The sequence below is a fragment of the Mytilus galloprovincialis genome, chromosome 3 (genome assembly GCF_965363235.1).
Source record: "Mytilus galloprovincialis chromosome 3, xbMytGall1.hap1.1, whole genome shotgun sequence".
Classification (NCBI taxonomy): domain Eukaryota; kingdom Metazoa; phylum Mollusca; class Bivalvia; order Mytilida; family Mytilidae; genus Mytilus; species Mytilus galloprovincialis.
This window is the reverse complement of record NC_134840.1, coordinates 779,663-805,771: the sequence shown is the minus strand read 5'-3', so window position 1 is coordinate 805,771 and position 26,109 is coordinate 779,663. Positions and strand designations below refer to the sequence as shown.

The following is a 26,109-nucleotide window of genomic DNA, read 5'->3' as shown; positions in this document are numbered from 1 at the left end:
AGTCTTGTATTCATTTTGGATCATGCCTCTATTGTGCTCTTTCCAATAAAATATTGAATTGAATAATAAAACAACTAACATTGAAAATCATACTTGTAAGACTAACAAAGGCCAGAAGGCAGGACGCGTGCATTTCCTTGGTTTGAACACGGGGGGGGGGGGGGGGGGGGGGGGTCTCAACATGGGATTTTGGGTACAGGTGTGCAGCTGGAATTTTAAAAACACCCCCCATTCATATATTGAATAATTGTGAAATCCCTACCTATACATATATTTCACAGCGAAATCTTAACCCATTCATATATTTATCACCTCAAATAGTACCTATATCGGTCAATTACTACCTATTGATATATTTCCTCGGTAAAATTGCACCCCATTGATATATTTGACGGATCAAAAAAGGGACCCATTCCAGCGGCACATATGTATATACCTTTATATAGGAAGAGACCCCCCCCCGTGGGTTTGAACTCTGGGCGGTTTGGATTTGTGGAGTGTCGAATGTGATATGGGCCGAGTTAACCAGCTTTCAAGGCGCCATTTTGATTTCAGCATCACTGACAAGAACATAAACAACATATTAATATCACATCTGCAAACAGGATAGGAATTATGGCAACAGCAGACGAAAAAGTTGATATGTCATTAGGTAAACATAAATTCATAATGGTTATCATGTTGGTTCACTGAAACAGTAGGCAGTTAGACATCTCTCTAACCACGTACTATATTATTTTACCACGTATCTTTTATGTCTTATGAAGTTATGTTGGTTTGGTACGACGAAACGTTAAAATTATGTGCATAATTGCACTGCGCGTCCATCATGTAGCGATTAGTCCAAATACCCCCTTTTCTCCAAGTATCAAACAATCGCAGTTCACAGGAACGTGGGGCATGGACCCCCTTTTTCCATGTCTGTGTCTTATTTTTTTGGCACTAGAAGAGACAAGTTTACACATGTCATTTAAGTTTTCACACCTGGTTATGATTGTTTTTATCTCATCCAGTAATCGTTATGTCATTGGTGTAAACCTAATTAAAAAATAATATAATTCTGAATTATTAGCATGATTAGATTTGCATTTTAACACTTGAGATTGCTGCCGGAGGGACATGTGTGTCCACACTGACTGTGCCGGAGGGACACATATGTCCATGTCTTAATGTATGCAAGTTTCTCATCATTGCTGTATCTCTTTCAAAATTGACAAAAAACCAGAAAATTAAAAAAGTGTAATATGTTTCTACAATGGATTTCAACGTACCAAAAACGATACACCTTACCATTATTTGTCCGCCATTACCATGATTACTGGATATCACAAAGGTTCCCGTAAAATTTTGACGTCTTAATACAAAATATCTGACGCCACAATGGAAAAGTGATTGTTGTATGCGTCAAAAGTTCAAGTGGTCGGGTCAGCCTGGATTAGCAATAAGGTGTATTAATATTGTTTGCCTCAAATTACCACTGAAATTCAGCTTTTTCCCCAAAAGGAAATTCCCAATTTTTCAAAAAAAAAATGGCATGCATATCCTCCCAATCAGTTGCACATTTTCTCTAAACGGTGATGACAGCGGTAGTAATGTACATAAATTTTGTATTCATGTTATTTTAATAAATTAATTATGGACGCGATTTTAAGATCTGGGTTTCTGATTAGAATCATCACAGTTTTTGTAACACAATGGTTTTCAATGTATTATTATCAGTCAAGGGTCTAACTTAAATTAAGTTATTAGAGAAAAATAACATGCATATGTTATTTCAGACACTTTCATGAGTTGTCTACTCTTTTTTCCTTAGTCTGTAATAACATATGTTTGTTATCAGTTAAATATATCATAAATGTTTTATCTTTAATGAGCACTTGGAAATTCTTAAAACTTTGCGCAGTAGCTTAATATATTACCTTGATAACTAATTTTCTAATTCCATTAATCATGTTAATACAATTTTGATGAACCATGGTAAATCAATGAGACAAGGCTTTTAAAGGCAAACTTAGCTGTAATAACAAGGCTACAAGGCTATGTTATTACAAGCATGAAACTTACTATATGAGAGTAAATGAGACACTCGGAATCTTGCGCAGTGCCTCATTACAAGCTCTGATAATCATTTCTTGCAATGAATTGAAATACATTGTTATGCAAGTCAGAGCAAAGCCTTTAAAGAGATATAGAGAAGCTGTAATAACACCCTTTTGTTATTGCAGGAATATATTTTCTGTAATAACATAGGTGTATTTTGCATGATTGGTAAACTATGAGCTGTTATATCTTTGAAAAGATTAGTATACTTAAAGAAAATTATAATATCAATAGAACTTGAGAAAAATTTAACAAAATAGTTTTTTGATATTTTAGCCCACAAGAACAACATGTATGTTATTTTTCTCTAATAACTTATTTAAGTTAGTCCCTTGACTGATTATATATTAAGTACCATAGTTTTTTCTGTTTCTTTCCCCTCCCTCAAAGGTCCTTTCTGTTTGAAAATGTCTAACAATTCAAAATAGTATGTGTAAAAACTGCAAAAATAGCTAAAAAGGTCAGCAATAAAAAAAAGGAAGATGTGTAAATATGTCCAAGGGTTTAAAGGACAGAAAGATATATAGACCTTTGAAAATTAAAATAATGAACTATTATGACTTGTCTGATCAATGATATTAAGAACAGTCTTCAAATTCAAGTTTTAGTAAAACTAATTCTTATTCAAAACTTTCCAATTTCCCCCAAAATGGTGCATTTCTTCTGAAAAGTCTGTTAACTTTGCGAAAACTTTTAAGGCTGACTGGGCTGAACTTTTTTGAAAATAAATTTGAAAACCTATTTGGTGATATTTACAAAATGTAAGCATGAATGCTAACTTTCATTTTATTGCAGATGATATTATAAAACTTTCCAGTCATTCAAGGAGAGGTGGTAGAGGTGGTAGAAATCAAGGACGTGGTGGGAGAGGGGGTAGAGGGGGCAGAGGAGGAAACAGACAAGATGATGGACTCCGAGGGACAAGATATGGAGGAGTACAGAAAGGAGGCAGAGGGCAAAGAAATTTAAGAGGATTAAAGAGAAACATGGGTGCTAAAGCTTTTCAAAGACAGTTATCAGGAGTGAGTCCACTTAATAGACAAAAGGTAAACTAAATACTTATCGTTTATTTCGATAGTGAGGACTTTCAGATTAAGAATGTGATGTTCTGGTTGACTAACTTTTGCCATAGGGCTACATTCAAAAGGGGTAAATTAATTGTTGCCTGTTAAAACATTTAAAAAAATAAAATAAAGACATACTTTTTATATAGATCCCCATTATTTTAGATGCTGATCCACTTTCATCATCCGCTCCACTGTTTAAACAGCTTGGATGGATGACAGTAGAGAACAGAATCTCATACCACAAATCTGTTTTGATGCATAAATGCCTTAAGAATGAAGCCCCTGTATATCTCACTGAAAAGTTTAAAGAAATGCCAGAAATAAACCAATATCGTTTGAGAAATGCCTCTTGCAAAAATTTACAAGTTCCAAAAGCCAAAACAGAGCTTTATAAGAAATCTTTTATATATTCAGGATCTATTTTATGGAATAACTTACCAATATCCCTGAAAAAATCAACCTCAAGTACAAGCTCATTCAAAAAAGATTTAAAAAATTACTTGATGGAACATTAAGAAGCTGTGCATTTTTTATATGCATAATAAGTTTCACACACTTACTCAAACTTATGATATTGTTGATGCCAATACTATACATGTCATATATGAATTTGTAACTTTTACCTGTTTTGAAAATTGTATATTTCATAACAATTTTTTATTTCATTATTCATGTATGTGTGTCTGTTTGATATTTTGTAATTGTTTGTTATATTTCATTGTATTTTATGAGGGCCTCAGGGAAGATTAGCTTTACAGCTAACTGTGTAACCCTCTTTAAATAAAGAATTATTATTATTATTATTATTATATTATTATTATTATATTATTATTATTATTATTGGTTTTCCCATTTGAATGATTTTACATTACTAATTTTTGCGCCCTTTATAGCTAGCTGTTTGGTGTGAGCCGAGGCTCCGTGTTGAAGGCAGTACCTTAACCTATAATGGTCAACTTATATAAATTGTTATTTGGATGGAAAGTTGTCTCATTGGCACTCATACCACATCTTCCTATTCAAGGATCCAGAAATTTTTTCACCTTATTTCGGTCATTTTCATATTACTTAAAAGTTGGTGCCACTTTTCAAAAAAGATTGTCAAAATCTTATTACTGCATGAGTATGCTCATACTCGTAGCATCACCGAACTTGTTTCACACATGCAGTCTTCACGATGAACTGTTAAATCTACGGGCCCGGAGCTCATTTTTTGAAAATTTTTTGTTAGATTCTGTTGGCCTGTAAATATGATTTTTACAGGCTCGAGAGCAATTTTACAAGCCAGGGCTGCCACTCAGCGTGAAGACTGCACATGCAACACATTTACTTCATGATTTATCCTACCATTTTCCAAAATCGATCAAGAGCAATTAAGGGATAGCATCAGTTTAAAAATAAAATAAAATTAATGACTCAAAACGATAATTTTCTCAGTCATTGCTTACGTTCCTTCTGATAATTTTTCTGAAGTGGAAATTCAAACCGGATGTATTGATACAATACTAAAATGAACAATTCCGAACTCATTTCTGGGATTTATTTTGTTTATCAAATTCACAGGAAATCATCGGCTTTTTAACCGGATTTTTGTGACAAAAATGTCCGTTATTGATTTGGGGATGTACGGTGGTCGGGCGGCCAGGCGGGCGGCAACCAAATGTTGTCCTTGCATTTACTCATGAACCATTCAACCTAAGCTTTTCAAATTTTAATATGTTGATACTGATGACAAAATGGAGGTCAAATTTGATATTGACGATTTTCACTTTCACCGTTCATCAGTTATGGTTCTTGTGATATTGGCAGGATACAAATAAATGTTAATAAATCCGGTTTGCTGTCGTTGTGACAGCCTCTTGTTTAATATTTGACTATTTTTATTACTATCTAATTATTTTATAATGCAAATTTGCACTTGCTTTATTTAGCATGAAATCATTTTAAATTTACAATTTAGTGTCTAATCTGCGGAAGAGAATTTCAAGCATGCGTTTTACATAGTAAACAAAGCATGTGTGTTGGTAGTGAAAAAAATACTTTTTTTTCTACGTAAATTAATCAAGTTTTAATTTAATTTCAAATCATAATTGACAATTGTCTTAGCTGAAAAGTAATTAAATAATGAAGACAGTTGGTATGGAATTTTAATTTCTTTATAGTATTAATTCGAAGCTTGTGATTAATAGCCTATTTAAATCATACAATTATTATACCCCACGCAACGAAGTTGCGGAGGGTATAATGTTTTTGACCCGTCCGTCAGTCCGTCCGTCAGTCCGTCCGTCCGTCAGTTCTGTTTCTTGTCATCGCAACTCCTCTCAAACCACACAACAGAATTTCACGAAACCTTTTCAGATAATAAGGACATACTATGTAGTTGTGCATATCGACTGGAAATTGCGATTCAATTTTTTTTCTAGGAGTTACGCCCCTTTGAACTTATTTACTTTAATGTACTACTGCAACAGTTTGTCATCGCAACTCCTCTCAAACCACACAACAGAATTTCACGAAACCTTTTCAGATAATAAGGACATACTATGTAGTTGTGCATATCGACGGGAAATTGCGATTCAATTTTTTTTCTAGGAGTTACGCCCCTTTGAACTTATTTACTTAATGTACTACTGCAACAGTTTGTCATCGCAACTCCTCTCAAACCACACAACAGAATTTCACGAAATCTTTTTATATGAAAAGGACATATTATGTAGTTGTGCATATCGACGGGAAATTACGATTCAATTTTATTTCTAGGAGTTACGCCCCTTTGAACTTATTTGCTTCAATGTACTACTGCAACAGTTTGTCATCGTAACTCCTCTGAAACTACACAACAGAATTTCATGAAACCTTTTCAGATAATAAGGACATACTATGTAGTTGTGCATATCGACAGGAAATTACGATTCAATTTTATTTCTAGGAGTTACGCCCCTTTGAACTTATTTGCTTCAATGTACTTCTGCAACAGTTTGTCATCTCAACACCTCTGAAAACACACAACAGAATTTCATGAAATTTTGTAGATAATAAGGACATACTATGTAGATGTGTATATTGACAGGAAATTATTATTCAATATTTTTTCTTATACAATTTTTTTTTCTTATACTTATTTAATTTCTCCAATGACAATGTGGGGACGTGGGGTATGTGAGCGTGCTCACTAAGGTTCTTTAATTTCTCAAGCATTGACAGAAAATTGATATATCCTCTGATTTTCTCTTTTTTATACGACCGCAAAATTTGAAAAATTTTTCGTCGTATATTGCTATCACGTTGGCGTCGTCGTCGTCGTCGTCGTCGTCGTCGTCCGAATACTTTTAGTTTTCGCACTCTAACTTTAGTAAAAGTGAATAGAAATCTATGAAATTTTAACACAAGGTTTATGACCACAAAAGGAAGGTTGGGATTGAAATTGGGAGTTTTGGTCCCAACATTTTAGGAAGAAGGGGCCAAAAAGGGCCCAAATAAGCATTTTCTTGGTTTTCGCACTATAACTTTAGTTTAAGTTAATAGAAATCTATGAAATTTTGACACAAGGTTTATGACCACAAAAGAAAGGTTGGGATTGATTTTGGGAGTTTTGGTTCCAACAGTTTAGGAATTAGGGGCCAAAAAAGGGCCCAAATAAGCATTATTCTTGGTTTTCGCACAATAACTTTAGTTTAAGTAAATAGAAATCTATGAAATTTAAACACAAGGTTTATGACCATAAAAGGAAGGTTGGTATTGATTTTGGGAGTTTTGGTTCCAACAGTTTAGGAATAAAGGGCCCAAAGGGTCCAAATTAAACTTTGTTTGATTTCATCAAAAATTGAATAATTGGGGTTCTTTGGTATGCCGAATCTAACTGTGTATGCAGATTCTTAATTTTTGGTCCCGTTTTCAAATTGGTCTACATTAAGGTCCAAAGGGTCCAAAATTAAACTTAGTTTGATTTTCACAAAAATTGAATCCTGGGGGTTGTTTGATATGCTGAATTTAGAAATGTACTTAGATTTTTAATTATTGGCCTAGTTTTCAAGTTGGTCCAAATGGGGGTCCAAAATTAAACTTTGTTCATCAAAAATTGAATAAATGGGTTCTTTGATATGCCAAATCTAACTGTGTATGTAGATTCTTAATTTTTGGTCCAGTTTTCAAATTGGTCTACATTAAGGTCCAAAGGGTCCAAAATTAAACTAAGTTTGATTTTAACAAAAATTAAATTCTTGGGCTTATTTGATATGCTTTATCTAAATATGTACTTTGATTTTTGATTATGGGCCCAGTTTTCAAGTTGGTCCAAATCAGGATTCCATGTCAAGTATTGTGCAATAGCAAGAAATTTTCAATTGCACAGTATTGCACAATAGCAAGAAATATCTAATTGCACAATATTGTGCAATAGCAATTAATTTTCAATTGGAGTTATCTTTCTTTGTATAGAATAGAAGTTGATAATATATGTTGGAAATTTGCCAGACATGACTATGATGTCATTTTCTATTTTTATTTGCCAATAACTTTATGTAAATAACTTCATTGGAAATTTGCCAATATAAAATGTTGCTGATGAAGCTTTTTTTCCTTATCTTATCTAAAATGTTTTTAGATAATGTATGTTGGACATTTGCCAGACATGACTATGATGTCATTTTCTATTTTTATTTGCCAATAACTTTATGTAAATAACTTCATTGGAAATTTGCCAATATAAAATGTTGCTTATGAAGTTTTTTTTATTGTTTTATACAATAAACAATGTATATTCACTTTTACTACCAACCAATCTTTACCATTCAGTGATAACAAGCACTTTATTTTACATTTTAATATTTTATGATGTATTTAAAAGAGTAGTTATTGTTGCAAACTCCATTAGAAATTTGAATTGATATCAGTTTTGGAAAAAGGGAAACGGGGATGTGAAAAAAAAAGGGGGGGTTTAAATTTTTCTCATTTCAGATTTCATAAATAAAAAGAAAATTTCTTCAAACATTTTTTTGAGAGGATTAATATTCAACAGCATAGTGAATTGCTCAAAGGCAAAAAAAATATTTTAAGTTCATTAGACCACATTCATTCTGTGTCAGAAACCTATGCTGTGTCAACTATTTAATTTTAGATTTAAAAAGTTTGAAGAAGAAATCTTTAATTGATTTGTAAAATCTTGACATTTGTTTTGTGTAAAAAAAAACCATGTAATGTCAAAAATTTGATCACAATCCAAATTCAGAGCTGTATCACGCTTGAATGTTTTGTCCATACTTGCCCCAACTGTTCAGGGTTCGACCTCTGCGGTCGTATAAAGCTGCGCCCTGCGGAGCACCTGGTTGTAAACTGTTCAATAAGTCAGATACATAAATTTATTTGAGGTCGAGTCGACAATATTCTTCTTTCGTTTTTGACCTTGATTCTCTGAACACCATGTGGGTTTTGAAAAATGAACTTCAAAAGATACTGTTTTCCAGATTCTGAACAATATGATCTACTACACTTTCTTTAATTTGACTGATATTATTCCATAACATAAGATTGATATCCTATCTGATTGTCTTCATGTTTTAAAAGCAAAAAAAAACCCAACGAGTTAATGACCATCGTAACGTCTCTATTGTTATCGTTCAATGACCACCGGAATGTTTAAATTAAAATAAATGTAGTCCACATCGTAAAAGTAACTTCAACACCCCTTCAGGCCAAATAGGGTCTTCCATATTATCGTTTCGAGTTGTATCCCTTCCGGAAGTAACTTCCGTGAATTCTGAATCAAAACAAAACGTTGAGAAAAATTAATTCGTTCTGTCGATATTATATTAAAAACAATGGCAATTTAAACTGAGGAATGTGTACGGAAAGGAGTCATGATCACTGACCCAAAGGAAATTAAAAATTTAAAGAGTTAGGAATGGAAAATGTGACACATGTAAGAAACAAAGGGAAATACCTTCTCTCACTCTGAGTCTCAGTGACTGCTGAGGAAAGTAAACCTAGAATTGATAGTACAAAACTGAAACACAATAGGCCTAAGTATATTGTTCATACACTTTTATCTGGGATTGGCTATTTTGTAACTATTCAGATTATGTATATAACATTTTACAAGTGCAGTTGAATTATTTTTGAAACTAATATTATCCAGCTACATGTATACATGTGTCAATGAAAACAATGGCAATTGTATCCCTCAGAGCAATCTGCTCTTTGATTTCATACTTGGATTACAAAAAATATGACCAGAAAAACCTTAAATGATCGTCGAATCACCCAAAAGTCTTGAAGTTGCACATAGGAAGTAGAGCACATTAGGAATCCTTATGTAGTTTATTATCCTCTAAGCTTTTGGCTAAGATGTCAAAGAACAAATGTATGAAATATTTAATCGCCGAAAATCTCTAAAGACAAGTAGTTTAGATTTCCCAAATGACAAAAGTCGTAGGAATATTGTTTGTCGCCAATACGTAGTCAACTACGTCAGTAGTCATCAAAAATTGAATTCTTGGGGTTCTATGATATATATGCTGAATCTAACCATGTATTTAGATTTTGGATATTGGATAATAATAGGTAAATGTCCATTTATTTTAAAATTTTTAAGTTTTTAAGTTTAAGTTCTTAGACCACATTCATTCTGTGTCAGAAACCTATGTTATGTCAACTATTTAATCACAATCCAAATTCAGAGCTGTATCAAGCTTAAATGTTGTGTCCATACTTGCCCCAACTGTTCAGGGTTCGACCTCTGCGGTCGTATAAAGCTGTGCCCTGTGGAGCATCTGGTTTGTTTCTGTTCTTTAACTTTAGTTGGCCTCAACCAAATATTATAAACTTATACAGATCAAGTTGGTATTTTGGTGGTGACACTTTTACTGTTCGAAAGTAACGTCTGTTTACAAATGAAAAAATGCTGAATTTTTTATGCCATAGCTTTTTACCCTTGTTCGTCTGTATGTCCGTACATAAGTCCATTAGTACATAGGTCCTAAAATTGGTTTCCGTTCTCTAACTTTTAATTTGTCTCAACCTAATGCTATGAAACTTATACACAATGCTTATTACCTCAAAGCACAGATCAAGTTTGGAATTTAGGTGCTGTCACCAACATGTTTATATACCATTCTAGAGTTACATGTATGTATAGAATAATAGGTAGTTTTGTTTTTGATACTGACTATATCATGTGGAATATCTAGACGAGCCCGTTAGGGCGAGTTGAGATATTCCACATGATAAAGTCAGTATCAAAAACAAAACTACCTATTATTCTGTTTATCGGTAATTATGACGTCACACAATGTATTGCCTAATATTTTCGGTGATACAGCCAGTACGTTGATACTCGAAAATATTAGGCAGTAAAATCAATGGGAAAATATACAAATTACCGATAAGCTCATTTATGAATGGAAAAATTGCTGGATTTTTTTTGTTTCCGAACACTGCATCTTGACATGAATAAATGTTTTGTCAGTGATGCTCAAAGTAAAATTATTTGAAAATCCAAGATTTTTAAGAGCTGATTAAATCAAAAGGATAAACTGTATAAGGGGTTTGATTAAGCCTTTACAAACGTGACTGAAATCTAACTTATCAGGGATGGCTGATTGTATTACACAGGTACTCTATCTATACATACTATACTACCCTAACATATCTACCAGGTATACGATCTATACATACTATACTACCCTATCATATCTACCAGGTATACGATCTATACATACTATACTACCCTATCTACCAGGTATACTATCTATACATACTATACTACCCTAACATATCTACCAGGTATACGATCTATACATACTATACTACCCTAACATATCTACCAGGTATACGATCTATACATACTATACTACCCTATCTACCAGGTATACTATCTATACATACTATACTACCCTATCTACCAGGTATACTATCTATACATACTATACTACCCTAACATATCTACCAGGTATACGATCTATACATACTATACTACCCTATCTACCAGGTATACTATCTATACATACTATACTACCCTATCTACCAGGTATACTATCTATACATACTATACTACCCTAACATATCTACCATGTATACTATCTATACATGCTATACTACCCTAACATATCTACCAGGTATATAAAAATTAATGTTAATTTATCTTTCATGTTTAGAAGTCTGTCTATACATGCTATACTAACCCTAACGTATCTACCAGGTATATAAAAATTAATGTTAATTTATCTTTCATGTTTAGAAGTCTGGACAGCAACAGAACCAACAGCAAAATCGACAAGGACAGCAGCGTTATTACTCACAAAATTCATGGCAGCAACAAAACAGAAAAGGTCAAAATAGACAAGCTGTACCAAATCAGAGTCTAAGACAAAATAGATTAGGCTTACAAAATAGACAAAGACAACAAGGTCAAGGACAAAACCAACGTCAAAATAGACAAATACAACAAGGACAAGGACAAAACCAACGTCAAAATAGACAAATACAACAAGGACAAATCTCAAGGCAAAGTATACAGCAAGGATTCTACCAGCACGATTCTAGACGTGGAAGAGGGCGTTTACAGGGAGGAGTTAGGAATAACATTAATAATAATATACAGAATTTATCCAAGAAAAAGACAGAAGCTTTGAAAGCACTTAAAAAAGCAAGGCAAACACTTCAGAAAATTAATCAGCAACAAAACCAAAGACAGCAGATTGTTGGATTTAAACGGAAAAACAGTTTAACTACATCTATGGCATCTCTGGTATGTATCAATGCATAGGGTAGTTATTATTAGTAAATGTTATACATATGACAGTAAAGGTTCATTCTAAATTAAATGGTCTGTTTATGAAACATTGCACTCCATTCATACAAAATTAGTTATATAAAACAAATTATTACTTATTCTAAATTATTATATTTTATTTGCAGAATGAGCAGCCTCCAATTAAAAAAAGAAGAAGGTATGTAAAACAGGTCTTTTATGGTTAGAACACTAACATCAAGAACATAATGTCTAGTATGGTTAGTACACCAACATAATGGTTAATAATACACAAACTTAATGGTTAATAATACACAAACATAATGGTTAATAGTACACAAACATAATGGTTAATAATACACACACATAATGGTTAATAGTACACAAACATAAAGGTTTATAGTACACAAACAATGGTTAATAGTACACAAACATAATGGTTAATAATACACAAACATAATGGTTAATAGTACACAAACATAATGGTTAATAATACACAAACATAATGGTTAATAGTACACAAACATAAAGGTTAATAGTACACAAACATAGTGGTTAATAGTACACAAACATAATGGTTAATAATACACAAACATAATGTCTCCTATAGTTAGTACACTATCACAATGTCTCCTATGGTTAATACACAAGCATAATGGTTAATAATACACAAACTCAATATTTTCTATGGTTAGTTTATGTGTAACTGTCTTGCAAAATGTATAAGATACAAATATCTCACACACATCTTATTTATTTATTACCTATGCAGATGGAGAAAAGCAGCTGAAGTGGATGTGGATGATGGAATACTAACAGTCAATGTAGACAATACAACAGTTGAACGGTAATTAAAGAAGTAATCTTATATCACTCAGGGTTAAATTCAGTTCTTAAGGGGTAATTATTATATTGACAAGAAAATACTTGAACAGTTTTGATACAACTGCAAAAATTAAAATAATTTTGGTCGTATATTGGTACATGTATCAGGTCGTTATTGGAAGACGGATGATTTCCTGATAATAACTTTAGTATAAGTAAATAGAAATCAATAAAATTTTAACACAAGGTTTATGACCACTAAAGGAAGGTTGGGATTGATTTTGAGGGTTTTGGTCCCAACAATTTAGGAATTAGGTGCCAAAAAGGGGCACAAATAAGCATTTTTCCCTGGTTTTTGCACAATATAAGTAAATAGAAATCTATGAAATTTAAACACAAGGTTTATATGACCACCAAAGCTATACTATGTAATCAATTTGATTATTTAAAGACACCATAGCTATACTATGTAATCAATTTGACATTTTAAGACAACATAGATATACTATGTAATCATTTTTACAGGGGTCCTCGTCGAGGAGGCAGAAGACTTAACAGACAGGACAATCTCAGGAAACAAATACAGGTAAGATATAAGTATTATTCCAAGTATTTCATCTTGGGAAGATTTTCAGGTTTATTGTTGGTCACTGTTCGTTTCACCCATATCCTTGTTCAAAATTTGATTCTGCTTCTCCTGTTAATAAGAGGAAAGAGTTTGATTCTGCTTCTCCTGTTGATAAGAGAAAAGAGTTTGATTCTGCTTCTCCTGTTGATAAGAGAAAAGAGTTTGATTCTGCTTCTCCTGTTAATAAGAGAAAAGAGTTTGATTCTGCTTCTCCTGTTAATAAGAGAAAAGAGTTTGATTCTGCTTCTCCTGTTAATAAGAGAAAAGAGTTTCATTCTGCTTCTCCTGTTAATAAGAGAAAAGAGTTTCATTCTGCTTCTGTTGATAAGAGAAAAGAGTTTGATTCTGCTTCTCCTGTTAATAAGAGAAAAGAGTTTGATTCTGCTTCTCCTGTTAATAAGAGAAAAGAGTTTGATTCTGCTTCTGTTAATAAGAGAAAAGAGTTTGATTCTGCTTCTGTTAATAAGAGAAAAGAGTTTGATTCTGCTTCTCCTGTTAATAAGAGAAAAGGGTTTGATTCTGCTTCTCCTGTTAATAAGAGAAAAGAGTTTGATTCTGCTTCTCCTGTTAATAAGAGAAAAGAGTTTGATTCTGCTTCTGTTAATAAGAGAAAAGAGTTTGATTCTGCTTCTCCTGTTAATAAGAGAAAAGAGTTTGATTCTGCTTCTGTTAATCAGAGAAAAGAGTTTGATTCTGCTTCTCCTGTTGATAAGAGAAAAGAGTTTGATTCTGCTTCTCCTGTTAATAAGAGGTAAGAGTTTGATTTTGCTTCTCCTGTTAATAAGAGAAAAGAGTTTGATTCTGCTTCTCCTGTTGATAAGAGAAAAGAGTTTGATTCTGCTTCTCCTGTTAATAAGAGAAAAGGGTTTGATTCTGCTTCTCCTGTTAATAAGAGAAAAGAGTTTGATTCTGCTTCTCCTGTTAATAAGAGAAAAGAGTTTGATTCTGCTTCTGTTAATCAGAGAAAAGACTTTGATTCTGCTTCTCCTGTTGATAAGAGAAAAGAGTTTGATTCTGCTTCTGTTAATAAGAGAAAAGAGTTTGATTCTGCTTCTCCTGTTAATAAGAGAAAAGGGTTTGATTCTGCTTCTCCTGTTAATAAGAGAAAAGAGTTTGATTCTGCTTCTCCTGTTAATAAGAGAAAAGAGTTTGATTCTGCTTCTCCTGTTGATAAGAGAAAAGAGTTTGATTCTGCTTCTCCTGTTGATAAGAGAAAAGAGTTTGATTCTGCTTCTCCTGTTGATAAGAGAAAAGAGTTTGATTCTGCTTCTGTTAATAAGAGAAAAGAGTTTGATTCTGCTTCTCCTGTTGATAAGAGAAAAGAGTTTCATTCTGCTTCTGTTAATAAGAGAAAAGAGTTTGATTCTGCTTCTCCTGTTGATAAGAGAAAAGAGTTTCATTCTGCTTCTCCTGTTAATAAGAGAAAAGAGTTTGATTCTGCTTCTCCTGTTGATAAGAGAAAAGAGTTTCATTCTGCTTCTCCTGTTAATAAGAGAAAAGAGTTTGATTCTGCTTCTCCTGTTAATAAGAGAAAAGAGTTTGATTCTGCTTCTCCTGTTGATAAGAGGAAAGGGTTTGATTCTGCTTCTCCTGTTGATAAGAGAAAAGAGTTTGATTCTGCTTCTCCTGTTAATAAGAGAAAAGAGTTTCATTCTGCTTCTGTTAATAAGAGAAAAGAGTTTGATTCTGCTTCTCCTGTTAATAAGAGAAAAGAGTTTGATTCTGCTTCTCCTGTTAATAAGAGAAAAGAGTTTGATTCTGCTTCTGTTAATAAGAGAAAAGAGTTTGATTCTGCTTCTCCTGTTAATAAGAGAAAATAGTTTGATTCTGCTTCTCCTGTTAATAAGAGAAAAGAGTTTGATTCTGCTTCTCCTGTTAATAAGAGAAAAGAGTTTGATTCTGCTTCTGTTAATAAGAGAAAAGAGTTTGATTCTGCTTCTGTTAATAAGAGAAAAGAGTTTGATTCTGCTTCTCCTGTTGATAAGAGAAAAGAGTTTCATTCTGCTTCTCCTGTTAATAAGAGAAAAGAGTTTGATTCTGCTTCTCCTGTTAATAAGAGAAAAGAGTTTCATTCTGCTTCTCCTGTTGATAAGAGGAAAGGGTTTGATTCTGCTTCTCCTGTTGATAAGAGAAAAGAGTTTCATTCTGCTTCTGTTAATAAGAGAAAAGAGTTTGATTCTGCTTCTCCTGTTGATAAGAGAAAAGAGTTTGATTCTGCTTCTCCTGTTAATAAGAGGTAAGAGTTTGATTCTGCTTCTCCTGTTAATAAGAGAAAATAGTTTGATTCTGCTTCTATTGATAAGAGAAAAGAGTTTGATTCTGCTTCTCCTGTTAATAAGAGAAAAGGGTTTGATTCTGCTTCTCCTGTTAATAAGAGAAAAGAGTTTGATTCTGCTTCTCCTGTTAATAAGAGAAAAGAGTTTGATTCTGCTTCTGTTAATCAGAGAAAAGAGTTTGATTCTGCTTCTCCTGTTGATAAGAGAAAAGAGTTTGATTCTGCTTCTGTTAATAAGAGAAAAGAGTTTGATTCTGCTTCTCCTGTTAATAAGAGAAAAGGGTTTGATTCTGCTTCTCCTGTTAATAAGAGAAAAGAGTTTGATTCTGCTTCTCCTGTTAATAAGAGAAAAGAGTTTGATTCTGCTTCTCCTGTTGATAAGAGAAAAGAGTTTGATTCTGCTTCTCCTGTTGATAAGAGAAAAGAGTTTGATTCTGCTTCTCCTGTTGATAAGAGAAAAGAGTTTGATTCTGCTTCTCCTGTTGATAAGAGAAAAGAGTTTGATTCTGCTTCTGTTAATAAGAGAAAAGAGTTTGATTCTGCTTCTCCTGTTGATAAGAGAAAAGAGTTTCATTCTGCTTCTGTTAATAAGAGAAAGAGTTTGATTCTGCTTCTCCTGTTGATAAGAGAAAAGAGTTTCATTCTGCTTCTCCTGTTAATAAGAGAAAAGAGTTTGATTCTGCTTCTCCTGTTGATAAGAGAAAAGAGTTTGATTCTGCTTCTCCTGTTAATAAGAGAAAAGAGTTTGATTCTGCTTCTCCTGTTAATAAGAGAAAAGAGTTTGATTCTGCTTCTCCTGTTGATAAGAGGAAAGGGTTTGATTCTGCTTCTCCTGTTGATAAGAGAAAAGAGTTTGATTCTGCTTCTCCTGTTAATAAGAGAAAAGAGTTTCATTCTGCTTCTGTTAATAAGAGAAAAGAGTTTGATTCTGCTTCTCCTGTTAATAAGAGAAAAGAGTTTGATTCTGCTTCTCCTGTTAATAAGAGAAAAGAGTTTGATTCTGCTTCTGTTAATAAGAGAAAAGAGTTTGATTCTGCTTCTCCTGTTAATAAGAGAAAAGAGTTTGATTCTGCTTCTCCTGTTAATAAGAGAAAAGAGTTTGATTCTGCTTCTCCTGTTAATAAGAGAAAAGAGTTTGATTCTGCTTCTGTTAATAAGAGAAAAGAGTTTGATTCTGCTTCTGTTAATAAGAGAAAAGAGTTTGATTCTGCTTCTCCTGTTGATAAGAGAAAAGAGTTTCATTCTGCTTCTCCTGTTAATAAGAGAAAAGAGTTTGATTCTGCTTCTCCTGTTAATAAGAGAAAAGAGTTTCATTCTGCTTCTCCTGTTGATAAGAGGAAAGGGTTTGATTCTGCTTCTCCTGTTGATAAGAGAAAAGAGTTTCATTCTGCTTCTGTTAATAAGAGAAAAGAGTTTGATTCTGCTTCTCCTGTTAATAAGAGAAAAGAGTTTGATTCTGCTTCTCCTGTTAATAAGAGAAAAGAGTTTGATTCTGCTTCTCCTGTTGATAAGAGAAAAGAGTTTGATTCTGCTTCTCCTGTTAATAAGAGAAAAGAGTTTCATTCTGCTTCTGTTAATAAGATAAAAGAGTTTGATTCTGCTTCTCCTGTTAATAAGAGAAAAGAGTTTGATTCTGCTTCTCCTGTTAATAAGAGAAAAGAGTTTGATTCTGCTTCTCCTGTTGATAAGAGAAAAGGGTTTGATTCTGCTTCTCCTGTTAATAAGAGAAAAGAGTTTGATTCTGCTTCTCCTGTTAATAAGAGAAAAGAGTTTCATTCTGCTTCTCCTGTTAATAAGAGAAAAGAGTTTCATTCTGCTTCTGTTAATAAGAGAAAAGTGTTTGATTCTGCTTCTCCTGTTGATAAGAGAAAAGAGTTTGATTCTGCTTCTCCTGTTGATAAGAGAAAAGAGTTTGATTCTGCTTCTCCTGTTGATAAGAGAAAAGAGTTTGATTCTGCTTCTCCTGTTGATAAGAGAAAAGAGTTTGATTCTGCTTCTCCTGTTAATAAGAGAAAAGAGTTTGATTCTGCTTCTCCTGTTAATAAGAGGAAAGAGTTTGATTCTGCTTCTCCTGTTGATAAGAGGAAAGAGTTTGATTCTGCTTCTCCTGTTGATAAGAGAAAAGAGTTTGATTCTGCTTCTCCTGTTAATAAGAGAAAAGAGTTTCATTCTGCTTCTCCTGTTAATAAGAGAAAAGAGTTTCATTCTGCTTCTGTTAATAAGAGAAAAGAGTTTGATTCTGCTTCTCCTGTTAATAAGAGAAAAGAGTTTGATTCTGCTTCTCCTGTTGATAAGAGAAAAGGGTTTGATTCTGCTTCTCCTGTTAATAAGAGAAAAGAGTTTGATTCTGCTTCTCCTGTAGTTTGATTCTGCTTCTCCTGTTAATAAGAGAAAAGAGTTTGATTCTGCTTCTGTTAATAAGAGAAAAGAGTTTGATTCTGCTTCTCCTGTTGATAAGAGAAAAGAGTTTGATTCTGCTTCTCCTGTTGATAAGAGAAAAGAGTTTGATTCTGCTTCTCCTGTTAATAAGAGAAAAGAGTTTGATTCTGCTTCTCCTGTTAATAAGAGAAAAGAGTTTGATTCTGCTTCTCCTGTTAATAAGAGAAAAGGGTTTGATTCTGCTTCTCCTGTTAATAAGAGAAAAGAGTTTGATTCTGCTTCTGTTAATAAGAGAAAAGAGTTTGATTCTGCTTCTCCTGTTGATAAGAGAAAAGAGTTTCATGCTGCTTCTGTTAATAAGAGAAAAGAGTTTGATTCTGCGTCTTCTGTTAATAAGAGAAAAGAGTTTGAAAATATCAAAGGGATATTCCAAACTCATAATCACTGAATTAAACTGACAATAACACAGCAAAAGATGAAAAACAATGAACACAAAATATTACATGGAAAACTTTATAAGATAAAGCAACACAAATGCCAGGTTAAACCTGGTGTGTAACCAGTTTCTGTTCTACCTGTGGCACCCTTCAGAGTGATGAAATACCATGTGTTTCCATGTATTGTAGCTGTAGTAATGTATAGTGACCACTTTAGTGATTGTTTATCATTCTCCTTGTCACACATTGTTAATTTTCAAGTACTGAAAATTGAATGACAAAATTTAACCAAACTTGCAAAGATTCAGAACAAGAAGTAGAACACATGATATTGGTTTTCTTTCATCCAAAATCTTCCACATTTTCTGCTTACATTATTAGGAGACACAACACAAATGAATGATTACCAATATTTTGACTGTAAATCAGTGAAAGTTATTCTCTTCACTTTTCATTTCTATGATACAAGATAAAAAGTCGTTTTAGCCATGTGATTTAGATGGGATTCATAAGAATAAGGACATCAATTTATATTTTTCACTTGATAACAGTAATCCACAATGAAGGTAGATTTACTTTATTTTGTAACAGTAGCTTCCTATTTTATTATGCCTCCACTACCTGTCACATTTTCCTAATCAGGTAGGTCTATGGCATCAAGCAACATCTGATTATGCCAACCTGTGTGATATGTTATTGTATTTTAGATGTTTTTCTGCCTTATTTAAAAAAGAGCTTGTATCATTAAAATATCATTCTTAAAGTAGAATTTTTAAATAGTTTTCATCCCATTTTTAGTTCACATGGCTCAAATGAACAAGTTAACTCTTTCTTATCACTTTGCATCGGGGCTTCCAAAAAATATTTGAGCCAGCCGTACATTTTATATTTGATCCCGATTTTTCTCCCTTAAGACTAAGTCACAAATTAATTATGGCTTTCAGATGGCCATCCCAATGATTGGCATAAGATTTGAAAAAAAAACGATATTTAACTTTATTTTGATATGAATTTGATGTTCTGATGTTAACAGTTAAATTTGCAGTGCATCATTCGAAGTGTGTACATCAGCGTGCTCATATCTGCCTTAGACTCATGATGTTGTAAAACACTTTACTTTCGTTTTTAAAATCACTTTTTTCTTAAAACCGGATGTTGACTTGACAATGGTATAACATGGACCAGAAACTGATGTGTAAAATACGTGTACGTTTACAAATCACGACTGAGTGAAGAAGAACTTTCCACGTTATTTCTTGACCTAAATACTTGAAAAAAAACGTTAGATACAGGTATCAATGATAATTTTAGCATTTTTGAAGAAATGTAGGATGCATAATTAAATTTCTCACACTTGTTCTAGTTCATACAATGTAGTTTTGACGATTTTTCATTATAACCTTTTTAAGTTTTTCATCAAATCATGTTTATAAACATATTTTTTTATAATTTTATTCTTTCAGACTAAATCAATTAGATACAAACCACTGAAATGTAAATAAATAACTTTAAATAGACCGATCAATTATACAATGTCTGGTACTGAAAATAGTTTACCTGTCACCTGAACAGGTAGATTTCAGCTGTCCAACAACTAATTAGCCTTGATTAAAATTAGAAAGTATTGTAGTAGGGGTTGATTTGATAGTAATTAATCATCATGTCACTTTTATGACTTGAAATGTGTGGCTGTTAAAGGCATAAGGTAAAAAAGATCATGAATTATGTTAAAATGACTGTCTCTTAAGAAAGCTTTGTAAACTAAAAAGTAGATGATTGTTTCATGCTTTGCCCAGCCGGACTTTTACCGGACATTATATAATTGTCTGGAATATATGACCATTTTGGAAGGCTTGCTTTGCATCTGTCTTTAACTTTTTGAATTGTCACATAGACCTAGGTGAGGGACATAAGCTCTTAAAAGCCTCTACTTTCAGCAGCTACAAGTCATACCTTCTTGATATATGGCAGCCATTTATCTTCATCCAGTTATGCAAAACTATGTTACACATGTTCAGTTCCTTTATAGTGATACCACCTGTTTGTAGATAACTTAATAAAATTGAGAATGGAATTAAGCTTATTAGAGGATATCCATTAATGTTTTCTAAGGATATGGGATATCCATCCATGTTTTTAAAGAATATAGGATATCCATTAATGTTTTCTAAGGATATGGGATATCCGTCCATGTTTTTAAAGGATATAGGATATCCATTAATGTTTTCTAAGGATATGGGATATCCATCCATGTTTTCATGTGGGATATAATCCATCCATGTTTTCTAAAGATATGGGATAAACCATTTGAAAAGTGACATTTTTGGCATACTTGATAGAATTTTCATATTTAAGTTAGATTCGGAGCGTTTTTAATGAGTAAATCTGTTAAAATCTTTCACATAAACTAATTGAATCAACTGAAATAGACACTTAAGTGTTTAAAAAGTGTCTAAAATATTTCGTCAGATGAACTTGAAATTTGAGGCCAAAATCGGCCCTTACCGGACCTACTCCTTTGTGGAACTTTATAGTGAATAAGGATACATTGACAAAAATAAACACAGAAGGGAAAGTTTTGCTTTGATCATAAAGAAACTGTCAAAGTATCATCATGTGAGACATGTGATAGTGAGTAGGGATTAATGTTTGAATGTTTATATTTTAGGCTTTAAAACCATCTGAACATATATCATACAACATGGATAAACAGTTGTTCTCACAACCTTCAGTAAGTACTGTTAAACACCATTAGAACCTGTAACATACACCATGGAAAAAAAGTTGTCTTCTCAACCGTCAGTCAGTATAAAGTCAATCAGAACATGTAATATACACCATGGAAAAAGTCTTTCCTCAACTGTCAGTAATTCTGCATAAACACAATCAGAACATTTAACATACACCATGAAAAATAGGTGTCCTTTCAATTATCAGTAAGTCAGCAGAAAAACCATCAGAACATGTAACATACGCCATGGAAAAACAGTCTTCCTCTCAACCCTCGGTAAGTCCGCATAATCACCATCAAATAATGTAACATACAGCATGAAAAAACAGTCTTTCCTCAACCATCAGTCAGTCAACATAAATCCATAAGAACATGTAACGTACACCATGGAACAAGTCTTCCCTCAATCATATGTAAGTAAGCAGAAAGACCATAAGAACATGTAACATACACCATGGAAAAAGTCTTCCCTCAATCATCAGTAAGTAAGCAGAAAGACCATAAGAACATGTAACATACACCATGGAAAAAGTCTTCCCTCAGTCATATGTAAGTAAGCAGAAAGACCATAAGAACATGTAACATACACCATGGAAAAAGTCTTCCCTCAATCATCAGTAAGTAAGCAGAAAGACCATAAGAACATGTAACATACACCATGGAAAAAGTCTTCCCTCAGTCATATGTAAGTAAGCAGAAAGACCATAAGAACATGTAACATACACCATGGAAAAAGTCTTCCCTCAATCATATGTAAGTAAGCAGAAAGACCATAAGAACATGTAACATACACCATGGAAAAAGTCTTCCCTCAGTCATATGTAAGTAAGCAGAAAGACCATAAGAACATGTAACATACACCATGGAAAAAGTCTTCCCTCAGTCATATGTAAGTAAGCAGAAAGACCATAAGAACATGTAACATACACCATGGAAAAAGTCTTCCCTCAATCATATGTAAGTAAGCAGAAAGACCATAAGAACATGTAACATACACCATGGAAAAAGTCTTCCCTCAATCATATGTAAGTAAGCAGAAAGACCATAAGAACATGTAACATACACCATGGAAAAAGTCTTCCCTCAATCATATGTAAGTAAGCAGAAAGACCATAAGAACATGTAGCATAAACCAAGGAAAAACAGTCTTCCCCTTATCAACCATCAGTAAGTCGGCATAAAAACCATCAGAACATGTAACATACACCCTGTAAACAGTCGTCCTCTCAACCAAGCATTTATGTGACTGCACACTTCTCAATGTCTTCTCATCTTTCCATTTGTCTGCCAATGAAAAATCACTAGAGAGATGACCCTTGAGTTGATTTCTCCTATTTTATAAGTAACTTATTTATTTCAGACCAGTTTAAGCCTTAGTGATAGATTCAAACAAGAAGGAAGAAAGGTATTCTTTTGATAACTGAGAATTATATCAGATAGAATGTGAACAGAGAAGACTGATGTTTGTAGTTTTGGTGGATGATTATTGGTGCTGGAAAGGTGTTTTGTAAGTGATGGACCACATGTCAACCTTGTTATTAAATTATAACACATGGTTGATGGTGAAGATCATGGGAAAGTTCTAGAAGAGTTTTATATAAACTGGTAAAGGAAATTGTTCTCATCCCAAATAAGTAGGAGATAATTAATCCAGTTCAGAAATATTTTTTTAGTTTTTGTTAAGTTAGATATTATACCAAAATAGGTAAAAAAAAAATGAATGGTTAACAATGATTGGTTGTCAGACCAACTTAAGTTTTATATCCCATGTTTCATTGTTCATGAGTTCATTATATTATGTTAATGTAATTTTGTTAACCTTTTTGGAAATAAGCAGATATAAGATTTTAAAGTCAATGAAAAATGAAAGAAGAAAAATATATTACACATATGTTGCTGTTAAAATTTATTAAATAAATACAGGTAAGATTTGACGAACTTCCTTCCTTGTTGTGCTGGTATCCATTATGACTTTTTTTTACTTTTACACATTTTACTTTTCATAATATGAAGAATTTGAATGGAATGGTCAAAACTGTAGTGAAAAGTTGTCTCATTGGCAACCATACCATATTGTATTTTTATATTTTCAATAATCTCACACAATTTGAAATTATATGTATTACTACTAAGCTACATGTTGATAAATTATATGTGACTTTCATGAAGAGAAATATTTTTGATATTTCCTATGCTTTGATTTGCCAAAACAATGTCATATCTGAACAGCAGGTAGTTATGTGCATCTGTTTCTGGGAGTCATTTATAGTTTAGTCCAATATTTGGTTAACTAATTGTTATTTCCATTTTGTAAGTTATGTAAGTTGTTTTCTGTCATTTATTTTGGTCTGTTTGAAGTTTTGTGTAAGAAAGTGTGTTAAGCAGATAATACTTTACACTTGATGAAATCATTGAACTTCTTATTAAAAGTAAGTCCAATATTTTGTCTTATGTTGTAATCATTTTCTGTTGAACCTATTTGCATAAAAGACTTCTTTGTTTTAATTTGTTTATAACTGCAGTAAGGACAATTTCTATCGTTTGAAATCAGATATGTTAGAAACTCAGGTTTTATTTTGCTGTTTTATATATTTTTATGGTTGGATTAATTGTTGCAGCTTGACTAATTGTACTCTTGTATAAATGAATATATTTTCCATTTTGAATAATAATTTTATGTTAGATTTATTGATGTGTGAATGGGTTGTTGAGTTGTATGTTCTACACTTTTTGTTCCAAACAAGGACTTATAAATGTAAAATAGCTCTACTTAGTATGTTTTATCATACTGACAAAAGTGTACATGTTTACTGTGAGAAAGGACATCATTGTTATCATGAAAGAATTGTGTTAACCAATCACAATGACTGGATGTTTTATTTAATATTTTATAATATTCACAACATATCTATCAAGATTAAGACAAACTGTTTCTGGTATTAAGTGCAACCATGAAATCAAAATTGTTAAAACAACTGAGGGGAGAACAATAATGTTTAGTAATAAATAACTATTTGGCTCATAAGTTATTGACATTTGGAGGTAGTCTAAGTAGCATTGGAACATCCCATATCCAGGGCGATTAATTGGTCATTAATTTTGAAACCTTTGTATAGCTTGTATGTTAAAGTTTTAGTTTATCAATTATATCCGTTATTTTGTTGATATTGGTGATAGGACATCATTAGTTGTTTTAAATAAGTTAGTTGTTGGTGTGAATGATATAAAGCCATTACATGTGAGAAATTAAATAACAAGTCTACTGATTGTTTGATGTTTAGGTGATGACTATGTATGATTTTGATTTTATAAAATATCTTGCTTATGTTGGTCTGAAATATGTGTTATGGTAGCCAGATACTATATCTACTTAACTATATGTAATGAAAAACCTTAAATGTGTCATTTTTATTTTCAGTATTGATGCAACATTAAAGTTGTTCTTTTTTTTTTTTATGTTAAATATACACAAAGGAGTAAGTTTGTTAAGGCACAAATTTGGCCCTGATTATCAAACTCAATGTTTCAAGATAAAAAATGGTGTCAACAATCTAAATATTCAAATAGAGCACAGGCGTCAACAATCTAAAATTTCAAGTCTTCAAGTCTGTTTATGTAAAATGTCATTACAAACATTATGTTATAGGACCTTTTTCTGCCAACACATGTGCTGTTTGTTTTTCGTTTAAAAAAGAAATCACAGAAAAATTGCCCTTTTTCAGTGATTTTTTTGCAGAAAATCAAAATGGGTGCTTTTTGTGATGTCATGAATCCTATGCTATAATGTATAAAAAGTTTCCTATTTAGTCATTGTATTAGCTATGATTTATTGTGACATTAGTCAATAAATCCTAATTTCATATTTTAGCTGGAATGAGGGGCTATTTAAGCTCTGATTCCTTTCACGGATTTGGCTATACTTTTTGAACCTTTTGGATTATAGCTCTTCATCTTTTATATAAGCTTTGGATTTCAAATATTTTGGCCACGAGCATCACTGAAGAGACATGTATTGTCGAAATGCGCATCTGGTGCAAGAAAATTGGTACCGTTAATTTTATTAAGACCTTTTTAAGCCTACTCCTTTCTGTAAGTTTATCTTTTGGTGCATTGTATTGAATATTGTAATTGTTTACTTAATTTAGATGGACTTATTTGAAATCGTAAAATTATTGAATTAATTCAACAGACATTTGTATTTCATAAGTTTTATTCATGCAACATGTATTTTATATCATCTGCTCATAATGAAATCACTTAACACAATTCATGATGACATTAAACAACTAAAAAAATGATAACAAACTCTCTTTATAGCCCTTGATTCAAAAGGATATTCCATTTGGATGTTTGTCAATATAAAACACAAATAAAAAGATATTTTGCCTTGTAACTTTATTTTATTAGTCCCCTACCGATGAAGTCAAAGGGGACTTAAAGGGGCATTAGCTACGAGATATATAAAAATCTAAAGTTTGATTCTTTTTTGTTCAATCAATAATGAAAGTGAAATAGTGAAAAAACAATTCGCTTTTTGCAGCCAAAAAGGTTCAATTTTGTCAAATTACGCTAAGAAACATTGATAATTAGGGCCCCGCCGACGGCGGGTCGCCCTATAGTGATCAGTCTGTCCGTCCGTCTGTCCGTCCGTCTGTCCGTCCGTCCGTCCGTCCGTCCGTAACACTTTCGTGTCCGCTCCATATCTAGAGAACCGTTATGATTTCATACTTAATACTTAACATGATTATTAACCAACACCAGAGGGTGTGTCATGTTGTATGTACAACTTCCTAGGTCAAAGGTCAAGGTCAAAAACTTTGGTTTCAGTTGACAACCCTGTGTCCTGTGGTGAAGATCGTGTCCGCTCCATATCTAGATAACCATTATGATTTCAAAGTTTATACTTGACATCCATTTTAAC

At 32.7% G+C, this 26,109-nt stretch overlaps 1 protein-coding gene across 2 annotated transcripts; it reads left to right on the top strand.

Annotated features, from left to right (window-relative positions):
- The first annotated feature begins 498 nt into the window (after positions 1 to 498).
- On the top strand, positions 499 to 25,581 carry LOC143066894 (uncharacterized). Of its 2 annotated transcripts, XM_076239718.1 has the most exons (9): positions 499 to 652; positions 2,896 to 3,146; positions 11,401 to 11,569; positions 11,612 to 11,910; positions 12,081 to 12,112; positions 12,686 to 12,760; positions 13,264 to 13,324; positions 21,126 to 21,188; positions 22,549 to 25,581. In XM_076239718.1, the coding sequence occupies exons 1-9, from the start codon at positions 616 to 618 to the stop codon at positions 22,603 to 22,605; spliced, it is 1,044 nt and encodes a 347-aa protein (XP_076095833.1). In that variant the 5' UTR covers positions 499 to 615; the 3' UTR covers positions 22,606 to 25,581. The 2 variants fall into 2 exon arrangements, with proteins under 2 accessions (XP_076095833.1, XP_076095832.1); XM_076239717.1 differs by having other exon boundaries at positions 11,401 to 11,910.
- The last annotated feature ends 528 nt before the right edge of the window (positions 25,582 to 26,109 follow it).